Source organism: Penicillium soppii (genome assembly GCF_028829465.1).
Source record: "Penicillium soppii strain IBT 18220 chromosome Unknown utg000003l, whole genome shotgun sequence".
In the NCBI taxonomy this organism is placed as follows: Eukaryota; Fungi; Ascomycota; class Eurotiomycetes; order Eurotiales; family Aspergillaceae; genus Penicillium; species Penicillium soppii.
The window spans coordinates 1,659,616-1,680,399 of record NW_026643233.1 but is presented as its reverse complement, the minus strand read 5'-3'; the positions used below and the strand labels follow the sequence as shown (position 1 = coordinate 1,680,399).

Sequence of the window (20,784 nt, the reverse complement as noted above, 5' to 3'; positions counted from 1 at the left end):
GAAGTACTGCGAAGTACTGCGATATCCAGTTCTCAACTTGGGCTCCAACATGCAATGAGAGAAACCAAACCCAACCACCAGCCACGTCAACTCCATACATAGAATGTCATGTTTCAACACCCGCAGGCCAGCGCCTGGAAAATCAAGACAAACAAGGTTCCCTGGGCACATACTGAATCTGCCGCGCGTCATCAACCAAAACTGGACAGTTCTCGAAGTTTTGATACTGGCCTGTGTATCCAAGACCGTGTACGGAATAACTCGCAAGCGCGAGGAACACAAAGCCCGGCAGCTACCCGTCTCGCACTGTATATTCCCTGACATATAATCTGCTACAATAATCCTGATTAGGTCGCTATTCATGCCACCCGATTGGAGAAATCGGGATTTGAGTCGATATATCCCTCACTAGTTCCCATATGTATATAGTACACCCATCGAGCCTAGCGGCCCTGCACAAGATTTCGCCCAAACTGCCGAATGACCCTGAACAACACCTTCATGTCCCTAATATGCATGCGCTTCCCGTCGAGAGTAGGCAAGGCTGGGCGGTTACCATGTGGCCGTATCATAGCGCCCTCATAGACCGAACCCGCCAGTTGGGTAGCAAACTAAACGGGCGACGAAAACCAGACGACTCAGGTGACATCGACATCGACCGTGTGTCAGATCTTCAAAACGAATGCTACCAACCCGCTCTGATATGCAGTTCCTGCACCTTCCGGGTAGTGGTGGGTTTTCCCTCAAATTATGCCCGATTCTGACACGCGTTTAATCCCAGGCACACTCTACAACCGCCCTGGAAACATCCTGGTTCGACCCTTGTCAACCCTGGTAATACACGGCATGTTGGACAGCCACTTAGAAGTGATAGGTGTGAAGTCGTCTCCAATTTTAAGAAGAGAATAGGACGTTTGGGAGAAGATCTGTGCGCATACATGAGAATCTAGACAAGATCAGCGCCGACCTGCCTGATTATTCGATGCTGCCCCGCCTGACATGGTGACGGTTGGCCGAGGAATTACTGTCCATGGCAACCAATCAGGATAAATGGTCGAATGTTGTTTTCCGTGTGGAAATGGCAAGAGATGCGCGAACAAAGATAAGACTTTCCTTGTGTGTTACCATGGGTATACCTGCGCTCATTATAGGTACGTGGATAGGTCCCTTTTCTTTGACGTTAGGTCTCTTGGGCTGCAGAGTTGCTCACGAGGTGTTTTTGTTTATGGGGACGTTTTGATGCTCTCTCCCCACTTGAAGTGGATCACAGTGGCGATCCGGGGTTCGTTTCCCATGCATTTGTATACAATAGTATCTTGTGGTTTTAAGTGGCTCTGTGGATATGTCATGGTATATGACGAGAAGAGAACTCTATACCTAGGTAGAATGTGATTTATCTTATCCTATTACCGTTCAAGTACTTCCAGGGTTAGATTCCACCGTTATGTATCAGGTAATACCAAGTACCAATCTTAGAAAGTAATATCAAGTATTATCAAGTAATTGACTTTCAATGGAATCAACGTCCGTGGGCTTTCACATCCGAAGTGGAACCTGATAGCGGGGGTTGAGTTCACCTACGCACTTAGTTAAGTCTGGGCCGAGAATGATGGGAATCTCAGCGTCATAGACCCACTAAACGGGGTGGATGTCTGATGGATGTCCGTGTTTTAGCTTTGGACAATCAGTTATACCTAGGTAGGTTATATTAATGTATTTGATGAATTATAAAAATGTGGTCAGAATCCCTGTCTAGCATCGATTCGAGTGATGGGATATGTATACTACCACTACTTATGAGCAACTACCTAACTAGTTCGTAATAATGATAGTGGAGAGGAGTGGATACACAAGTGGAATGACGAGAAGTAAACAATCAAAGTGTAATAGTCGGCAGTTTGAAATATTATACAACATACATCAGTAATTCTGTAACTATAATAAGAAATGTAAAGTGTACATAGTGAGATCTGCTCCCACCTTTTCCCCTCAACTTCTTCCTCATTTCTCCCTTGTACTTTTGCATTTCATTTTAACTCCGAATCCTTTACTCAACTGTCCAATTTTGTGGCATTCTTTCCTCAAACCCCCTTGCTCCTCTTATCTCTTTGTGGTATGGCCTATATCTCTCTACGTTTCCCACCCCCATTGCTTTTTATCCTTTGTCTGAATTCAGGCTCGAGATGCACATCCCATGTTGACATCTGATGTAGTTGTGATACTCACGCGTCATTGATTCCACAAACCCTTGCGAAGGATGTAATCTTCCACAAATTCAATTGCAACTAATACCCGACAAGTTCGACGATTTTACTCTGCTTCGACATGGCCACCGTTTTGGTTCAGCAGCAAGCGCTGCACCACTCGACCCCTCCTCCTTCCCCTATCCCTTCTGCCTTGACAGTCAACCGGCGATCAAGTCCCATCCCGAATAAACATATCCCAATATGCCCCACAGGTCCTACTCCACCGAGCCCCTCTCTACAACCATCAGTATTCCGAAACAGCGACCAACCTTCTTCCTTACTGTCACCCCCGGATGAGTCCACGCGCATTGGACTTCCGGCATCGCCGGCTGTATACACAATTGATGGAGCCAAACTGGCAGCTGCGATCGCTCATACCGCCTCGCAACCCATGCCCGACGCCTCCCTCATGTTCCCATGGTTACACGGCCTCCACCAAGATAACCATCTACAACTGGGATTCTTCTCAAGTCGCAAGCGCCACCCACGTCGCACCCCCAAATGTTGGCGAGGTATCACCGTGGTAAAACTCGGAGATGATTTATCCAAGTCGCGCATCAAGGGCGCAGTCGGCGTCTATGAGGTGTTAGCACCTTCAGCTCGCTTCTTGTTGGCTGATCCTCCTGAGGGGTTCTCGGTTCGCAACTTCCAGATACAAACCGCCAAGCTGGCTGCGATGTCGGACATTGTTGTATACGCCGAGGATGAAGGTAGCCAAAAAGAACTTGTCGATCTCGCCAACAAATTCGCCATGGCTCAGCAGGCGTGGAGACTCAAGATGGATCCCCTGCAGGAGCGACCGAGGTACAATACTTTCATTCTTGCCGGTTCGTTATCAAGTCCCCGTTCCTTCGTGCGAACCTTCCACTGAGATATTTATTCAGACAAATTTTCCGATGTTGCGCTCAACCAGCCTGAGATTATTGCTGTTGATGCAGAAGGTCGTTCGACGGGTCGCATTATGGATTTCGGTAAGTCAAACACAATATAACTGCACGGAGCCTCTTTTGTTAATGCCTGCGGCAGTTCAATGGGAGCGCCTAGAAATGGCTGCCATGTCTCGAGCATCTGAAATTTCGTCCAATGTCTGGCTTGGAAATACCCCGGATTACTTGCATTCATCTGTACCTAGGGCTTCAAATGAAGAATCTTTCGACCTTCTGATCGACGCAAGCGACATGGCCAGCATCCCCGGGCCCCGATACCTTGCCATGCTCGACAAGCAACTCGAGAGTGGCCCTCAACGAATGGAGTTCCCCTCATCAGGATCTCTTGTCCTTCCATCTGGCAACACCCGAGAGATCGAGGACATTGTCAACACTATCCGATGGATCTACTATCTCGCACACCCTGAATCCCCCTCAGAAGAACTTGAAGCTGACGGTGATACCGCAATGACCAACTCCCGAGGGAAGCCGCGCAAGATCCTCATCCACTGCGCGGATGGATACACGGAAACCTCACTGCTGGCAGTCGCGTACTTCATGTTTGCGGAAGGCGTGCCCGCACACGAAGCCTGGCTGCGCCTACACTGCGATAAAAAGCGCAACTTCTTCGCCTACCCGACGGACGTTGCATTCCTATGCCACATCCAGGGCCGCCTCCTACAAGAAAGCCCCGCAGGGCAATCAACCGATCCTTCGGAAATGTGGGATCCAGACTGGTTCCACAACATGGATGGCTCCTTGCCGAGTCGCATCTTGCCTTATCTATATCTCGGCAATTTGACCCATGCGAATAACCCGGAGTTATTGTGGGAGCTTGGTATCAAGCGCGTGCTTAGTATCGGCGAGGCTGTCAACTGGACGGATAGGGACCGCGCCAACTGGGGGCCTGATAATTTGATGTACATTGATAATGTCCAAGACAACGGCATTGATCCTTTGTGTCAAGAGTATGATCGTTGTTTAGAGTTCATTGGTGAGTTTCATACTGAGATCGATGCGCTTTCCATTTGCTAACACAGGCACAGAAAAAGGGAAGCGTGACGGTGTTGCTACGTTGGTTCATTGTCGAGTCGGTGTTTCTAGATCTGCAAGCATCTGCATTGCCGAGGTCATGGCATCTAAACAGCTTTCTTTCCCAAGAGCATAGTAAGCCTTGCATTCATCTCAACTTGTGAACCACCTTACTAATATGGAACTAGCTGCTTTGTCCGCGCACGACGTCTCAACGTGATCATCCAGCCCCATCTTCGCTTTGTGTAAGCAATACCGCGTTGCCTTTAATTCCAAACAATGAAAAAAGCTAACAATCTCAGCTACGAACTCCTTCAATGGGAAGAATACCAAATGAAAAAGCGCGGCCAACCATTGAAACGCGAGCTTGAATGGGATCATGTCACACGCGAGATCGCCATGCTGAACAAGCCGTACTCGAGAACCTAAAATTTGCTTGAGTCTAGGCTTCGAGGCCAAACCGATACAGGATCCCAAGACCTGATTTTTCATGTGTTGCAGAAGACACCACGATACAACGGATTTGCATGATTTTTACGAACAAGGGATGACTTTTTGATTGATCTGTGGCGCTTGGCGTTTTTGAAGATCTCGGAAATGGGATGAATTGCCATAATGTTCAGTGCTTTTTATCTTGTTCTGCCTTGATTTTTTTTCTTTTCTTTTTCTTCTTTCCATTTCTTTGCGGCCAAATCTGTTCCATATGAGTGTCTCTGTTCTCACCTCGTTCTTGTGCTTTTATCTCCTTTCATTCTTAGTCTCTGCCTGCTGCTGTTCGGGCTTGCATTATTTCTCACATATCTTACACGCATTTCATAATCATTTGACTCTTTCCCTCGGAGCAGTTTGACTGCGTGCCTTGCAGTTTAGGTGTTTTCTAAAGAGACCTTGTGTTTTTATCTATTCTCAGTTGTCGTTCGTCGTTCTCTCTCGATCCCTCGGGGTATTTGGGTACATGTGTTATTTAAGATTAGTACGAATATGGCGCGTCTAATCATACTTAATTCCGTTTTCTGATACAGACTGGACAGTTCGGTCTAAGGCTCGTAAACTGAACATACTAGCCTGACATGCTAAATTTGTTAGGTATGTTGTGTCGGAAGGTCAGGCGACAGTTTATGTGGAAGGTGACCACCCACGGGAGCGATATCAGGGCATAGTTGACCTCTATAATTTTACGAACAAAAGGTCCAGGAAGGGACGCCAAAGAATGTGAAGAGAGCGCCGAAAAACACCGGCCAAGAGACATGCAACAGGTGTATGACAATAAAGTGCTTCAAGAGTGTCGCTTGACTTTCTCAACAGTACTGTATGGCTCACGTCACGTTAAATGCACCGTCCGATGCAGAGACAGTTCAATGGTCATTCGTCAAATCATAAATAATCAAGTAAGTAGTATGATACATTGACACTGTAACATGGTATAGTCCTCAACAGCGCTCGAACACCCGATACAGCCCCTTCAAATCTGCAACCTCCACCACACCCCGCAGCAATCGTGACGTGGCAACCAACCGCGCACGGAGAGCAGGAAAAACAGCATACTCCAACATGCGGACCATCTGCGCACGCCGCGCCCTGACAAAGGCATCCCCATCCCCATCCCCCTCGCCCTCGGCTACTCGCGGCTCCGCAGACTCCCCCTCCGCACCCGGACCCAAACCAGGAAGCACAGGCAGCTGCTCAGGCGTATAGAAAGCCGCCAGCTCACGCAGAAACGTCCGGAAACACCCCTCCTCACTACCCCAGTCCACATACGGACCGAGCCGCAGCAAGAAGCGAGGCAACTTCGCCAACGCAGGCAAATACCCCTTCAGCAGGAGCGGGATGGAAATTAGCTCGCCGTCCGCGCTGATCTGCATGGAGAAATACTCGTTCAGCATCTCGCGGCGCTCGACAAGCGTCTGCGCGATCATGGCTGGCGCGTTGGCGATTATAGCCTCCGCCTCCGCGTCTGGGTGGTCTTTGCGCTCTGCCTCGGCAGCGATTCGTAGTAGGTCGACTAGTTTGGGTGCCGGGGAGAGCCGGATCGTTCCGAAGTTGCCGAAGTCTGTCAGGCCTACTTGGTAGAAGAATTCGTTGCATGCGAGGCCGTAATCGATTAGGTAGAGCTTTACGCCGGATTGGATGGCTGCTAAGCGGCGTCGCTCATCGACGAGTCCTACGTAGGTGTGTGAGGCGAACATCTCGGTTAGGGTGTTGTGCATTTCGGAGCGGACGGCGGCGCGGAGGCCTTTGATTGAGGCGAGGGCTATTCTTAGGGGCTGGCGATCTGTTGTTTCGTATTGGAGGCCGTCGTCTATGATTGAGGGTTGGTTTGCGTCGGCGGGCGTGTCTTGATTAGAAGGGTCGCGTGGTGAGGCGGCGACTGGGTCTAGCATTGCTGTGATTTTGCGGACTTTGGAGTCCGTTCGGACCAGGTTGTTTTCGTAGGGCCTTTTCGTTGCTGGTGTTTTCGGGGTCGCTGTCAATCTCGCTCCTTCTGCTGCTCCTTCGTTGGCTGAGGCGTCTTGGGCAGACTGGAGGGACTCGATTGTTGGTACACTGGGCAATAGACTCTGCGTGAGGAATGTGCGGCTGGAGTCTACCTCCGCAAGCTTGGATCGGATTTCGGCGCAGACAAGCTCGATAATCTCATCTTCGTTGAGGAAGTTGACCTCGCGCTTTGTTGGATGCACATTGACATCGACGCGATGAGGCTCGATCTCGAGATCAAGATATACGAATGGGTGTCCACCTTTGGGTAAAAATGCAGAATAAGTTTGTTCGACTGCCCGCTTAACAGCAGTTGATTCAACTGCACGGTGGTTGATGAAGAGCAGAATCGTTGTTCTCTTGACATGATAGTTGGCATTAGTAGCAAGACCGGACGCACGGAATCCAAGTTTTGTATTCTCGGATTTGAATTCAACAACCTCGTTCGCTACGGCACTGCCGTGAATCTGGCGGATCCTGTCGACGGTGCTTGCGCTGGCTGGGGTCGAGATACTCACGCCAGAGTCACCGTGCTTGCGGCACGAGAAGGCGACACCAGAGCAGTGTACCGCATATCGACCGACCACATCGAGGATTTTGGCATATTCCTCACTTGCCGAGCGGAATGCTCTGCGTCTAGTGGGAACATTATAGAAAAGATCCTCGACCTTCGAGCCATGTTAACTTGTGATCTCGTGGTCAAGCATCGCAGTGAGCGGGCTGACTTACAGTGATTTGGGTTCCTCCGCGTCCAGCTGTCGCCTTGGGCGCAGAGCTCTGGCCTGGTTTGGCTGGGATCAACTTCCCATCCCCATAATGTGCTCGCCAAGCGCAGCTAGATCCAGCAGTCTTGGTCGTGACAGTCAGGTGTGCGATGTGACTGATACTGGCCAGAGCTTCACCTCGAAAGCCGTAGGTTCCAATGGAAGTAAGATCCTCAAACTCTTTAAGTTTGGAGGTAGTGAATCTCTCACAGAGAATCGGAAGATCATCTCGCTGAAAATTGTTAGTGACATCTGCTCCAGTGGCAATTTGGAAGAGGTTGATTCATTCATTAAAGGGAAAAACATACATCGATTCCATGACCGTTGTCAGTAATCTGGAGTAGTTTCAGTCCTCCTTCCTTGATCAGGACTTCAATTGTTGTAGAGCCAGCATCGACGGCGTTTTCAATGAGCTCTTTGAGCGCATGCATCGGAGCGACGATGATCTCCCCAGCAGCGATTTTATTTACGACATCGGGGTCCAAAGCCTGAGTGTGATTCAATATTTGTTCCGGTAGTATAGATGGGACCCATGCACAGCGCGATTACTTACCTTAATCTTCTTTGGCCTAGGGGGTTCCTGACTCTCGGTCTCCTCCACTGCACGCTTGGTGCCACGTTGATCAAGTGTATCAATATCCATATTGTCTTCCATGATCAAATCCTCGATCTCAAAGAGATACTCGCAAGTGAACGGATCACGTCGCGTTGGAGAAAAGGTGAAGATCCGATAAGGCGATAAGAGAGCCTGGGGCGTCATTGCTTGTGGGGACTACCAATTGTTTTGTCCGCTGCATTCTCTCCAAAGATGTAAAAAGCATTGTTTCTCTATATTTATTTGTCGCTCCAATGATCTAAAGAACTTCAAAAACTCCACAGTGATTGGGTTTGGCATCTACAGGTGTACAGTATGGCGCCCGCAAAGATGCCCCTTCGCGCCGATGAAGAGATGGGCAAGAAAGATGACGACCACCGACCAATTGATACGCGCTTTCGACCTCTACGACACAGGTTAATTTCCCGCCCTCGTCGAATTATCGTCGCCTTAGTAGCACTTGTGCTCGTCTATGAATTCTTCAAGCATATGCCGACGGACCTAGCACCCGCCGTTGAACGATACAATCCCGCGATGGCTAAGCTGCGAGAAGAAACACTGTCCAAATTGACCAGCCCAGACCAAGTTCCGACTGTTTTCGAGTCAGAGCAGGCACCCCATGCCACAATATCGAGGCCGGACCAGAAAGAGGAAGGTTATGACGGGAAAGTCATATTCCCAGAGTTGGAGCGCTCTTTTCCTCGGTACAAACATTCGCAAAAGTCAAGCAGCCGTGCGGTATTATTCGCTGGATCCAGTCTGCGCAGTGTGTCAGATATTTTGCCGCTAGCCTGTCGTATGGCTGATCAACCATTTAACTATGTGCATTTCATCTTGATGGGAAAGGAAGAACTATCAGTTCGAAAAATCAAGGAAGTCAATGGGATCGGAGAAAAGGAATGCCCGTTGATATGGCACGGTATGGCTCGAGTATATCATGATTTTCGAGCTTTTGCTGACTTGGCTGTGAATGACAGTGGGCCGGCCTGACCTAGCACCCATATCTATCGATGCTCGCATGGAGCGATCTGTAAAAGGAGCATTGCAGCTCGTACAGGCATACATCAGCCCTGATGTGATAATAACGCAGGGGAAAGATTGGGAGGATTCATTCTTCTGGAACGGGGTCGAAGCCCATGTTCGAGGAAGTAGTACTCCTCACATCGCTCTCCCCGCCGCTTCAAAGGATATCATGTGGATAGCTTCGCTGGATAGTGTAGCACTTCGGAGTAAGCTATCTTATTCTCTTTTTTCTTGTCTGTCGAGTTTAAAGGTACTGACTAACACGCCTATAATAGCGTGGAATAAAATCCATATTGAAATGGTTGTCCATGCACCTTCCGAGTCCGGGTCTTTGATCAGACTTGTGAAATCATTGGACGCGGCTGATTATTTAGGATCTGCCCCTAGCTTAACAATAGAGCTCCCCCAGCAGGTGGATCCTCAACTGCTTCGGTTTTTACAGACACCAGGGGCGTTGTCCCAGCTTGCAAGCCGGATCACTCTTCGGCGGCGTATCCAGCCACACCACATGGATCCTGCAGAATCATCTCTTCGAACAGTGGAATCGTTCTACCCATTAGACTCAGAGACGAGCCATTTGCTCATACTTTCTCCGCAGGCAGAGCTAGGCCCGTCGTTCTATCATTACCTGAAGTACTCCGTTTTGAACTACAAACAGTCTGCCCGCGCCAAACGCGTGTTTTCGAAATTGATTGGAATTTCACTCGAACTTCCATCTTCCAACCCTACTACGCATAGCAAATTGTTCGCCCCACCGAATATGATAGTGAAGGAGAACAGCAATTTCGTTCCTTCATTCCTTTGGCAAGCCCCAAACAGCAATGCAGCTTTGTACTTTGGCGATGCCTGGGCGAATTTCCACTCCTTTCTCTCCCTTCGTCTATCAACCCCAGAATCTGCGACGGCCCCGCACACCAAGTCGATATCGGAGAAATACCCGGCTTTCATGGAACACCTACTTGAGATGATCCGCGCAAAAGGGTACTATCTCCTCTACCCATCTTTCCCGGGTATCAAGTCCTCTGCGATTGCCACCGTACATGACGAGTTATACGAGCGCCCTGAAGAGTTTGGGGACAGCAAGGACGATTCCACCACTAGCTTGGGATCTGAAGAGCAACCGCTAAATCACGCATCAAACATCATGCCCTTGCTTGACCTGTTCTCCTCAGGTCTTCCAGACCTTGATGCTTTGCCTCTGCTTGGACATGGCGGAGAGCAGATAGATGCCGCAACATATACCAAGCAAACTGAGGAATACCTGCAGCAGTTTCGTACTCACTATGGAGGATGTACTAGTGACAAGAACATTGATAATCCTTCGGCAGACCTATTTTGCCTTCAAGAATGAATATTTGGTGATAACTCAGCTGGATCTGACTAGCCAAGTTGTTAAAGTACTAGTTTATCTATTGAATTATAAAACAATTCTAGTTAATAACCCACGTGTCCATATATAAAAGCCATCATCTAGTTAAAAACGAACGATTGGAATCTAGTAGAAGTGCAAGCAATGACGGAGGGCTTGGCGCCTTACGTAATCCAATTCCGGAGCTGCACCAGACCGAGCTCTGCCTCCCCATCACCAGCTTACAATCGACTGGCATCACTCATTACTTGCAGATTTCCATCTATTTCTGCATTGTAACAGTATTTTCTACTCGCTTGTTTGATACCTTTCTCAGTCTCACATCCTCGATTTCCTCCGACTTGGTCCCCAGCTACCATCAGAAATGGCCAACGAGGGCGAACGGCCAACCTCCGCCGACAAGGGCAAGGGCAAGGTTGATGATATCCGCGAGTCCAATGACAAGAACGCCGAGAAGGGCGACAAAGCGCCAGTAGACGCAAAGAAGGATGGAGAGTCTAAAGATGGTACGTTACGATAACACTTTCCCCAGAAATATCCAAACAGAGCATATGATTACTCTGAAAGGCCTTGGAAGCAGCTCAACTGACACCAAAGTGTTGCAGAGGAGCTCAGTGAAGAGGACCAGCAATTGAAGAGCGAACTTGAGATGCTTGTTGAGCGGTTAAAGGTACAATAACTCCTGTTCACTGCGCATAGCACAATAACGCTAATCCTCTATTTTCCTCTCAACAGGAACCCGATACATCGCTCTACGGGCCCGCACTGGACGCGATTAAGACATTCATCAAAACATCTACATCCTCCATGACTGCTGTTCCTAAGCCTCTCAAGTTCCTCCGACCTCATTACGATGACCTGAGCGGGCTATATGAGAGTTGGGTCGCAGGTCCCGTGAAGGTAGGTTCTTCAGCACTGCTGACATTTGGGATTATCTAATAAGTTTTGTTCAGAACTCTTTGGCCGATATGATGTCGGTGCTCGGTATGACCTACGGAGACGAAGAGAAGTTGGAAACCATCAAATATCGCCTTTTGGCCAAATCCGAGGACCTTGGATCTTGGGGTCACGAATATGTCCGCCACCTCGCACTGGAAATCGGCCAGCTATATCAGAGCCGGTTGAACGCAGACCAGGATACCCAAGATCTAGTCGACCTCGCCTTGTCGCTGGTGCCTTACTTCCTGAGCCACAATGCTGAAGCCGATGCGGTCGATCTCATGAGCGAACTGGAGATTATCGAGGATATTCCTCAGTTTGTTGACGAGAACACATATGCCCGAGTCTGCTTGTATATGGTCAGCATGGTCAACCTCCTCACTTATCCAGAAGATCAGCAATTCCTCCGAACCGCCCACGAGATCTACGTCCGCTACAACAAGCTCTCGCAAGCGATCGTGCTCGCTATCCGTCTCAACGATACCGAGCTCATCAAGAGTGACATTCACGCCACAACAGACATGTCTCTGAAGAAACAAATGGCCTTCCTTGTCGCCCGTCAGCAAATCTGGCTTGACCTCCCGGCCGAAGATGAGGAGGGAGAGGCTTTGGCTGATTGCCTCAACAACACCTCGATTCCGAAGCACTTCAAATCCCTGGGCAAGGAACTCAACATTCTCGAGCCCAAGATGCCAGAGGATATTTACAAGACACACCTTGAGAGCAGCCGCGGCGCCGGTCTCACCAACCTTGACTCGGCACGACACAACTTGGCCAGCGCCTTCGTCAACTCGTTTGCTAACGCTGGCTTTGGTAACGATAAGATGATGCTGGTCGAGGGCGATAAGGGCCCATGGGTCTGGAAGACTAAGGAGGATGGTATGCTTTCGACAACGGCGTCGCTCGGTATGCTGTTGCACCGTGATGTTGAGGATGGCCTTGATAAGATCGACAAGTTCACCTATGCGCAGGAAGACCAAGTGAAGGCGGGTGCATTGCTTGCCATTGGTATTCTGAACTCCGGTGTCCGACTTGACTCTGATCCCGCTCTTGCCCTCCTCAGTGACCCCGAAAACCTCGAGGCCAAGAATGTGCCGATGAGAGTTGCGTCTATTATGGGTCTTGGTCTGGCATATGCCGGTTCCAACAAAGAAGAACTTCTTGAGGTCCTTCTTCCCATTGTGGAAGATGCTTCACTAGACATGCAGCTTTCAGCTATGGCAGCAGTCTCGCTGGGTCTCATCTTTGTTGGTTCATCGAACCACCAAGTCAGCGAGGCCATTGCCACCACATTGATGGACGAGGAGCGCCAGAAGCAGCTCAAGGACAAGTGGACAAGGTTCATGGCTCTTGGTCTGGCTCTCCTTTACTTCGGCCGCCAAGAAGAGGTTGATGTCATTCTTGATATTCTTAAGGCTGTTGACCACCCAATGGCTAAGCCCACTTCCGTCCTTGCCTCAGTATGCGCCTGGGCAGGTACTGGTACAGTGCTTAAGTTGCAAGAGCTCCTTCATATCTGCAATGACATCATTGAAGAGAAAGAAGAGAACAAGGGCGATGAACTTGTTCAGTCATATGCTGTTCTTGGTCTCTCCCTCATTGCTATGGGCGAGGATGTTGGTCAGGACATGATTCTCCGCCAGTTCGGCCATCTTATGCACTACGGCTCCAGCAACATTCGCCGGGCAGTTCCCCTAGCTATGGGATTGATCAGCCCTAGTAACCCCCAGATGAAGGTTTACGACACACTATCCCGGTACAGTCACGACAATGACAACGAAGTTGCTATTAATGCCATCTTCGCCATGGGTCTCTGTGGTGCTGGTACCAACAATGCCCGTCTTGCACAGCTTCTCCGACAATTAGCCAGTTACTACCACCGCGACCAGAACTCACTGTTCATGGTTCGCATCGCCCAAGGTCTCCTTCACATGGGCAAGGGTACTATGACTCTCAACCCCTTCCACACCGACCGACAAGTCCTCTCTCGTGTCTCAGCAGCAGGATTGCTCACTGTGCTTGTATCTCTTATTGATGCCAAGCAATTCATCCTCGCTGAACACCACTACCTCCTCTACTTCCTCATCACCGCCATGTTCCCCCGCTTCCTTATAACCCTCGATGAGGACCTTGAGCCCCTCACTGTCAACGTCCGCGTTGGACAGGCCGTGGACGTGGTCGGCCAGGCTGGTCGTCCAAAGACTATCACCGGCTGGCAGACCCAGAGCACGCCAGTGCTTTTGGCTCACGGTGAGAGAGCTGAGCTTGAGGATGAGCAGTACATCCCCCTGAGTAGTACTCTTGAGGGTCTGGTTATCTTGCGTAAGGTATGTTTGCGTCCTTTCTTTAATCCCCGGCAGCCTGTACTAACCACTGCTCTAGAACCCGGACTATGAAAGCCCTGAATAAGCGAAACTAGATATTCCCCGATTTTCATCCATTGCTCGCAACCAGTGAGACTCGTATATTGGTCGGGTTATCGTTGGATCTAATGTATTCAGAACGAAATGAGGAATAGCATGGATTTGTTTTACAGTTATATTTGTCTGGACTGCTGAGACTGCTCGGATCTATGGGTAGACTGCATCACTTGGTCCTCAACGGCGTTGGGCCTTTCTGTACGAGTAGATACCTGGAGCTTTGATTCAGCTGCATACACTCTACTTCCATTTTTATTACAAAAAAGTCATCGCGCTAGTATGTAAATTCCTTTTGAAAAGTTGAGGCTGAAGCTGCTATCAAGGTTCTCATCCGAGATAGGAAATAGGGCTTAGGGCTAGGTTCTTATCACTTTTTTCCTTCGCCGCATGGTACAGCGCAACAATTTGCCTCGAAGCTCTGGTGCTCAACAAATCAATATTGGGAAATAATAAGAAGGCAGAAAGTTCTTCTATATCCTAGCAACCATGAAGCTCGACGCCAAGGCTATTCGTTACCTCACCTCTGAGGATTTCCGTGTTCTTGCTGGGGTACTTATCGGCCCCTCTCTTCATCTTACCCCGCGACGTCCATGATATTAATGTCGCGCATCGATACTATGCTAATAGAGAATGTTGGATATAGGTTGAAGCCGGAAGTCGTAACCATGAGGTCGTTCCAACGCCGCTGATTTCGCAGCTTTCGGGTCTCCGGGGCGGCAGCGGAGTTAATCGCGCAATTTCCAACCTAGCAAAGATCAATTTGATTGCGAAGGTGAAGAACGCAAAGTGTACGCATCGATATATATTTCTGTCCGTTCATGATATCGCTAACACAGTTATTACATCTACAGATGACGGCTATCGACTCGCATACGGAGGATTGGATTATCTTGCGCTGAACGCGCACCAGAAGTCAAAGGTCATCTACTCAGTCGGCAACCAGATTGGCGTGGGCAAGGAATCAGATATTATCGTGGTGGCAGACAGCACCGGATCGCAGCGCATTATGAAGATTCACCGTCTCGGCCGTATCTCTTTCCGAACCGTCAAGACAAACCGCGACTACCTACGACACCGCAGCGCAGCTTCCTGGATGTATATGTCACGATTGGCAGCTATGAAAGAGTTTGCTTTCATGAAAGCACTGCGCGAGAACGGGTTCGCCGTCCCCGAGCCCATTTCCCAGAACCGACACACCATCGTCATGGAGCTGATTGATGCCTTCCCTCTGCGTCAGATCGCCAAGGTCGCTGATCCGGCTAAGCTGTACTCGGAGCTTATGAACATGATCCTGGAACTTGCGCGATTTGGTCTCATCCACGGTGATTTCAACGAGTTCAACATCCTTATCAAGGAACTGCCGAATCCTGATGCGAAGGGTAAAGCTCCGGCTACCGAGGAAGAGGCGGATGAGAATCTGACACTGGTACCGGTTCTCATTGATTTCCCGCAGATGGTATCCGTTGACCACGTCAATGCTGAGATGTACTTCGACCGCGATGTTGAATGTATTAAGCGGTACTTCAAGCGCAAGTTCAAGTTCGTGAGCGATTCGAAGGGTCCCACTTTCTCCGAAGCCAGGAAGAAGCTTTTGAAGAACCCTGGCAAGCGTTTGGATATTGAGGTCGAAGCCTCAGGATTCTCGCGCAAGATGGCCAAGGAACTTGAGCTGTACATGAAAGAGGTGGGAGCTACTGGAGATGGCGAGGGCTCTAAGGACAGCGACAACGAAGAAGAGGGTGATTCGGAATATGACGAAGAATCTGGATCCGAGGAAGACGAACACAATGACAGCGCCGAGGAGAACAAGAATTCCGAGGATGTCGATGACAGCACGCAACGACTAGAAGAACTTCGAGTCTCGGAATCATCGGCGCAGTAAAAGCAAATGATTTTGGGCTTTGTTTAATGACCAGTTACGATGATTCAAGCATGTAATATACATATGTAGGTTTCAAAATTTCCTATCAAACCAATAGATGACTTCCAAAATACCCAAATGAGAGTTTCAGTTCCCTTCATCCCCGGGATAGTCCCTCAAACAACATATATAATAAAGAAGAATCCACTTGTGATTCAAAATTTTATTTAATTCGCTCTGCCTCCAATTTAAACGCCAGGAATGAGCATTGCGTCGTTCAAGGTTTGCATATACTTCGCGGTCACATGACCATATCGGCCAACGCAGTTTTGATGCGAGATCCGAACACCTCCAACTCTCAGATACCTCAACCCAACAACAAAATGGTCCGTCTCAGCAATATACAAGGCAAGGTCTTGCGCCGCCTGAAAGAACAAGCAGGCACGAAAGAAGTGAAGAAATACAGATCCACAGAGGTCGTCGGAAAGCCGGTGTACCTGTATGTTAATCAAAAATTCCCAGAACGCCATATCAATCCAACCCACACTACCACCAATGCTAGACCGGCACAATTGCATACTCCCACAAATCTACCAAAAGAATTCGGCTAACTGATCGCCCGAACAGGCCTCAATTCCGCATCGCTCTCGTCCGAACCCCCAACCTCTCCTCGAAATATGCTCAATTCCGCGTCCCCCTCAACTTCAACAAGTTCGATCTCCGCAGCTACCTATACAATCTCTATGGTGTCGCTGTCCTCGGTATCCGCAGTTATGTCCAGGCACAAGGACTCACACGCATCACGCGCGACGGCAAGGGGTACGGCCCATGGCGCCGACCTAAGTCGCAGAAGCGCATGACTGTCGAGTTGAAAGAGCCTTTCGCGTGGCCCGAGGAGCCCAAGGATCTCACCCCGTATGCACCCCCTACCCTACCTTTCATATCTGCCTCTTTGCCATCTTGCAATTCCTTCATTGCATTTTTCTTTCCATGCACACGTGCACTCCGACACAGTGAATCAATAGCCATATACCATATACCATATACTAACATGCTCTCAACAGCTGGGAACACGAAGGCTGGGAGAAGGCCGAGCTCTGGCAGCAGCAGCAACAAGACAAGGAGAACCCGAAGCGCAACTCTGGCGAAGAGCCCGACCACGAGCTGCGCGCCGCCTACAAGGAGCAGGCTAAGGCTTTGCTCGAGAAGAAGGAGACCTGGAGACCAACCTGGAAGGCTGTGGGTCTTGAGCCCCATGAGGCTGCGAAGAAGGCCAGCTACTTCCCTGCTACTACGCTGCCGGCTTGGTATGCTAAGCAACGGAAAGGCGGGCCGAAATAAATACATGTGTAGTTTTGATGGGTTCTGCATTGTTGGGTTTTCCTTTTCGGAATATCGGTGTTTCTTGTTCTAGGTCCCTTTGGACTGGACTTGTGTATTATACTCTTGGGTAGATTGTATACATTTTGACTTGGCGTCTCACCTTTTTGTCATGGTTTATATTCTGGATCTGTAAGTGGAGAAGTGTAATCGAAAATCTGTGGTGCATGGTGCCTAGAAATTTCATAAACATCTTGGAGTGAATGTATTGCGCTGCAATGATATTAGTATATAATGAGCCTCTATATACTCACGGTTACAAAGGAGCTAAGCATACACTCGGAAGAAAGTGAAGAAAGACCCGGGAAAAGACTAATCGAGAAAGAACACATAGGATGTGTAAGGAAAGAATGGATGCAATGAAGTATATTGGAGAGTATCGCCAGACTTTCTGGACAAAACATAGCATTGAGAATTCAATATATTGAGTTGAGATATAGACACAGAAATATTCACAGATAAACACATTCAGAACAAGCTGATTACGTACAAGTCACTGGGGCCTGGGCGGCTATTATCACGCTATGCAAAAACGAAGGTATGGGGGATCAAAATGCTAGAACAAAAGGGAAGGTAACGCTGGACTTGGACAAGAACTGTCTACAAACGGCTCTCGACGAAGTTCATCTGGTGCTGACCTGGCCACTGGGCATCGGGCCAGATCTGACGAAGGCCTTCCCAAATATGCCTGCAAACTAGACGTTAGTAATGAAAATAGAGGATGCATAAACGGGAAAGTAGCTCACTTGACATAAACGATCTCCAGGCCGTCCTTGACCTCTTGCGGGACCTCCTTGACATCCTTGCGGTTGTGATCCGGAAGCAAGACGGTCTTGACGCCCGCGCGGTGAGCACCGATCAGCTTCTCTTTGATGCCGCCAACGGGCATCACCCGGCCACGGAGGGAGACTTCGCCGGTCATGGCAATCTGCGGTGGGACAGGTTTGTTGCTGAAAAGGGAGATCAGTGCAACAGTGTGCGCAAGACCGGCAGACGGACCGTCCTTGGGAATGGCGCCGGAGGGGCAGTGGACATGCAGGCTGCGGCTCTTCATGATGTCCTCGTTGGGATCATGAGTGAGACCGAGCTCGAAGGAGTGCGCCTTAACCCAGGTGAGGGCTACTTCGACGGATTCCTTGAGCACGTCACCAAGCTTACCCGTTAGTTGGACGCGTCCGTTGCCGGGCATGTCTGCCACTTCAATGAACAAGATGCTGCCCTGACCACCGGTCGAGTAGGCGACAAGACCAGTGACTACACCTGGACGGCCGTGCTTCTCGGCAATCTCTTCCTCGAAACGCTCAATTCCCAGGATTTCCTCCAGGTCATCGACAGATACAACAGGGTTGTAGTCATCTAGACGGTCAGCGTCTCCCGCATCGGCATATTGAACGGCCTTGTGGCGACAGATAGAACCAATTTCTCGCTCCAGATTACGGACGCCGGATTCACGGGTGTACGAGGTAATTGTCTTGTCAATCACTTCATCAGACAGGCTGACCTGTCCGTCAGTGAGTCCATTGGATCGGATCTGCTTAGGGATCAGGTGCTGTTTAGCGATGTGGCGCTTCTCGACGGTTGTGTATCCAGACAGGGAGATAGTCTCCATACGGTCCAGCAGAGGTGCGGGGATTGTCTCCAAAGAATTGGCAGTGGCGAGGAACAAAACCTTGCTCAGGTCGATGGGAATGTTGATATAGTGATCAGTAAAGGTGTGGTTCTGTTCAGGGTCCAAGACCTCCAGCATAGCAGCCGATGGATCGCCTTGGAAATTGGAGCCGCCGACCTTATCAATCTCATCAAGCAGAATGACAGGGTTGGCAACACCAACCTTCTTCAGACCATTCACAACCAAACCAGGCATGGCTGCAACATAGGTGCGTCGATGACCGCGGATTTCGGCCTCGTCTCTGACACCACCAAGGGAGATACGGTGAAACTTGCGGCCCAGTGAAGCAGCAACCGACCTTGCCAGACTGGTCTTACCGGTTCCAGGAGGTCCGACAAGAAGCAGGATGGGAGACTTGTCGGTCATACGCTTGGACTTAAGGAGTTCAAGTCGAGTCTCCAATGCAACTCGGTCAGACTCGGACAGCAAAGGCACATCCTTTTCGACATCGCCAATAGCAGAGGAGTCCAGATCCCTGGACAGTCCTCCAATCTGGCGTTCAACATCGAGATTGGTGTTCTGCTTCAAGCGCAGAACAGCCAGGTATTCTAGCAGTCTCTTTTTGATACGCTCTAAGCCATAGTGGTCCTCGTCTAGCTGCTTTCTAGCTCGCTTCAATGTGTCTGGGCCGAGCTGGTCCTCGGTCACCTTGGTCCATGGAATCTCTGATAGGTTTTCCAGGTAAGTACGGCAAACACCGTATTCGGCATTTGCGGGGTTCATCTTGCGCAGGCGTTTCAATTCCTTGTCCGCGACCTTCCGGGCCTCAGGACTAAGTTGTGCATCTTGTAGCTTCTGCTGCAGCTCATCTACCTCGTTAGGTTCCTTATCGTCATCGTTGCCGCGCCCGGCTGTTCCAGGGGGTGTCATGCCGGACAACCCCGAAATCGCGCGCTTTGCGAGAAGCTCACGTTCACGGGGATCGATTTGGCTGATATCCATCCCAGAGGAAGGGAAGGAGGTAGAGCCAACCGATGTGACCTTGACGCTACTCTTGATATGTTGTGCCTGCCTGGCGAGGATTTCAACAACTCTGCCGAGACGTTCCTTAACATCCAGCGAGGCAAGTATACGCAGCTTCTCTTCAAAGCTTGCGTCCGAAACATCGGCCATGAAGTCCGCCAGTTTCCCTGCCTGTGCCAATTCTGTCTTGGAGATATAGAGCTCGAACTTGCGGGCAACGAGTGGCGAAAGGCGAGACGAGGCTGCCGACAGTAGCGAGGAGAGGCGAAGGAGGGTGAGAAGCTCTCTGGAGAGTTGTCTTAATTGTTGGAATAGATCAGCTACTTCTGCGTCACTTTGGCCGGAGTCTATAATACCGGAGTCAGTGTGATCAGCCACGTTCTCCTGAAATTTCGCCTGTGGGTACTCACTACTTTCATCATGATAGAACACATCAGCTTCAAAGTATGGCCGTTCTCGCAGAATCTTCTTAATTGAGAACCTTTGCTGGCCTTGAACAAGCAGGAAGGGCTCGGAGTAGGCCCTGCGCTGAACTCCGATGACCTTGCCTACGGTTCCGTAGCGGAAGAGATCCTCTTTTCGTGCCTGGCCAGCATCAATCGAGTCGTATTCTTCCTTCCGGTCTGAATCGGAGTCAGTACCTTCGAGAAGCTGCTGACCATCACGACTCAGGAACGGTGAGCTCAGCGGAACACATCCGAAGGTTATGGTATTGGTGTCTCGCTTCGAAGGCTTGTCGACAAGTGATGAAAGAAGATTGGCAAGGTCAGGACGGTTGGAGACAGGAATGCGTAGGGTCACGCCGGGAAGCAGTACCGAACCCTTGGCGAGAGGGACGAGAGGGATCTTGGTTCGACCGTTGGACCCCATCTTGTACCCTGAATATGATGATGATGGGGAACCGAAGAGAATTGAGAATTGATAATGTTAATATGGATATATGGGGTGGGGAGAATGGGGGAATGGGGGAATGTGGAGGGATGAGGGGAAGAGTTATAGGAGAGTAGGGGAAGTTCCAGAATCGCGTAGATGGGAAGTCCGGGGGAGATAAGGGCGAGTCGCATGTCTTGCAATCTCCACGTCCCGAAGCCGAGGTACTTTTTGTAGATCATCATACCCTTT

The 20,784-nt window shown here is 49.7% G+C and overlaps 7 protein-coding genes across 7 annotated transcripts; 5 read left to right on the top strand and 2 right to left on the bottom strand.

Annotated features, from left to right (window-relative positions):
* Positions 1-2,325: 2,325 nt before the first annotated feature.
* pps1 (tyrosine/serine/threonine protein phosphatase PPS1) lies at positions 2,326-4,633 on the top strand (the record flags this gene model as incomplete). The annotated part of the gene is made up of 6 exons (XM_057238297.1): positions 2,326-3,073; positions 3,131-3,217; positions 3,273-4,166; positions 4,219-4,339; positions 4,393-4,449; positions 4,507-4,633. 6 exons carry the CDS (start codon positions 2,326-2,328, stop codon positions 4,631-4,633), a joined length of 2,034 nt encoding a protein of 677 aa, XP_057100908.1.
* Positions 4,634-5,634: 1,001 nt separating this feature from the next.
* Positions 5,635-8,203, bottom strand: N7529_002768 (mismatch repair ATPase MLH1; the record flags this gene model as incomplete). The annotated part of the gene is made up of 4 exons (XM_057238296.1): positions 5,635-7,347; positions 7,409-7,675; positions 7,752-7,931; positions 7,997-8,203. 4 exons carry the CDS (start codon positions 8,201-8,203, stop codon positions 5,635-5,637), a joined length of 2,367 nt encoding a protein of 788 aa, XP_057100907.1.
* A 150-nt stretch (positions 8,204-8,353) lies between these two features.
* N7529_002767 (uncharacterized protein) lies at positions 8,354-10,412 on the top strand (the record flags this gene model as incomplete). The annotated part of the gene is made up of 3 exons (XM_057238295.1): positions 8,354-8,957; positions 9,016-9,267; positions 9,337-10,412. 3 exons carry the CDS (start codon positions 8,354-8,356, stop codon positions 10,410-10,412), a joined length of 1,932 nt encoding a protein of 643 aa, XP_057100906.1.
* Positions 10,413-10,794: 382 nt separating this feature from the next.
* N7529_002766 (proteasome regulatory particle base subunit RPN1) lies at positions 10,795-13,778 on the top strand (the record flags this gene model as incomplete). Its single annotated transcript, XM_057238294.1, has 5 exons — positions 10,795-10,936; positions 11,036-11,100; positions 11,166-11,330; positions 11,384-13,696; positions 13,752-13,778. 5 exons carry the CDS (start codon positions 10,795-10,797, stop codon positions 13,776-13,778), a joined length of 2,712 nt encoding a protein of 903 aa, XP_057100905.1.
* Positions 13,779-14,275: 497 nt separating this feature from the next.
* Positions 14,276-15,671, top strand: N7529_002765 (protein kinase RIO2; the record flags this gene model as incomplete). Its single annotated transcript, XM_057238293.1, has 3 exons — positions 14,276-14,338; positions 14,433-14,577; positions 14,641-15,671. The coding sequence occupies 3 exons, from the start codon at positions 14,276-14,278 to the stop codon at positions 15,669-15,671; spliced, it is 1,239 nt and encodes a 412-aa protein (XP_057100904.1).
* Positions 15,672-16,033: 362 nt separating this feature from the next.
* N7529_002764 (mitochondrial 54S ribosomal protein uL23m) lies at positions 16,034-16,991 on the top strand (the record flags this gene model as incomplete). The annotated part of the gene is made up of 3 exons (XM_057238292.1): positions 16,034-16,149; positions 16,278-16,565; positions 16,715-16,991. 3 exons carry the CDS (start codon positions 16,034-16,036, stop codon positions 16,989-16,991), a joined length of 681 nt encoding a protein of 226 aa, XP_057100903.1.
* Positions 16,992-17,630: 639 nt separating this feature from the next.
* N7529_002763 (putative LON domain serine protease) lies at positions 17,631-20,532 on the bottom strand (the record flags this gene model as incomplete). The annotated part of the gene is made up of 2 exons (XM_057238291.1): positions 17,631-17,718; positions 17,777-20,532. 2 exons carry the CDS (start codon positions 20,530-20,532, stop codon positions 17,631-17,633), a joined length of 2,844 nt encoding a protein of 947 aa, XP_057100902.1.
* Positions 20,533-20,784: the final 252 nt, after the last annotated feature.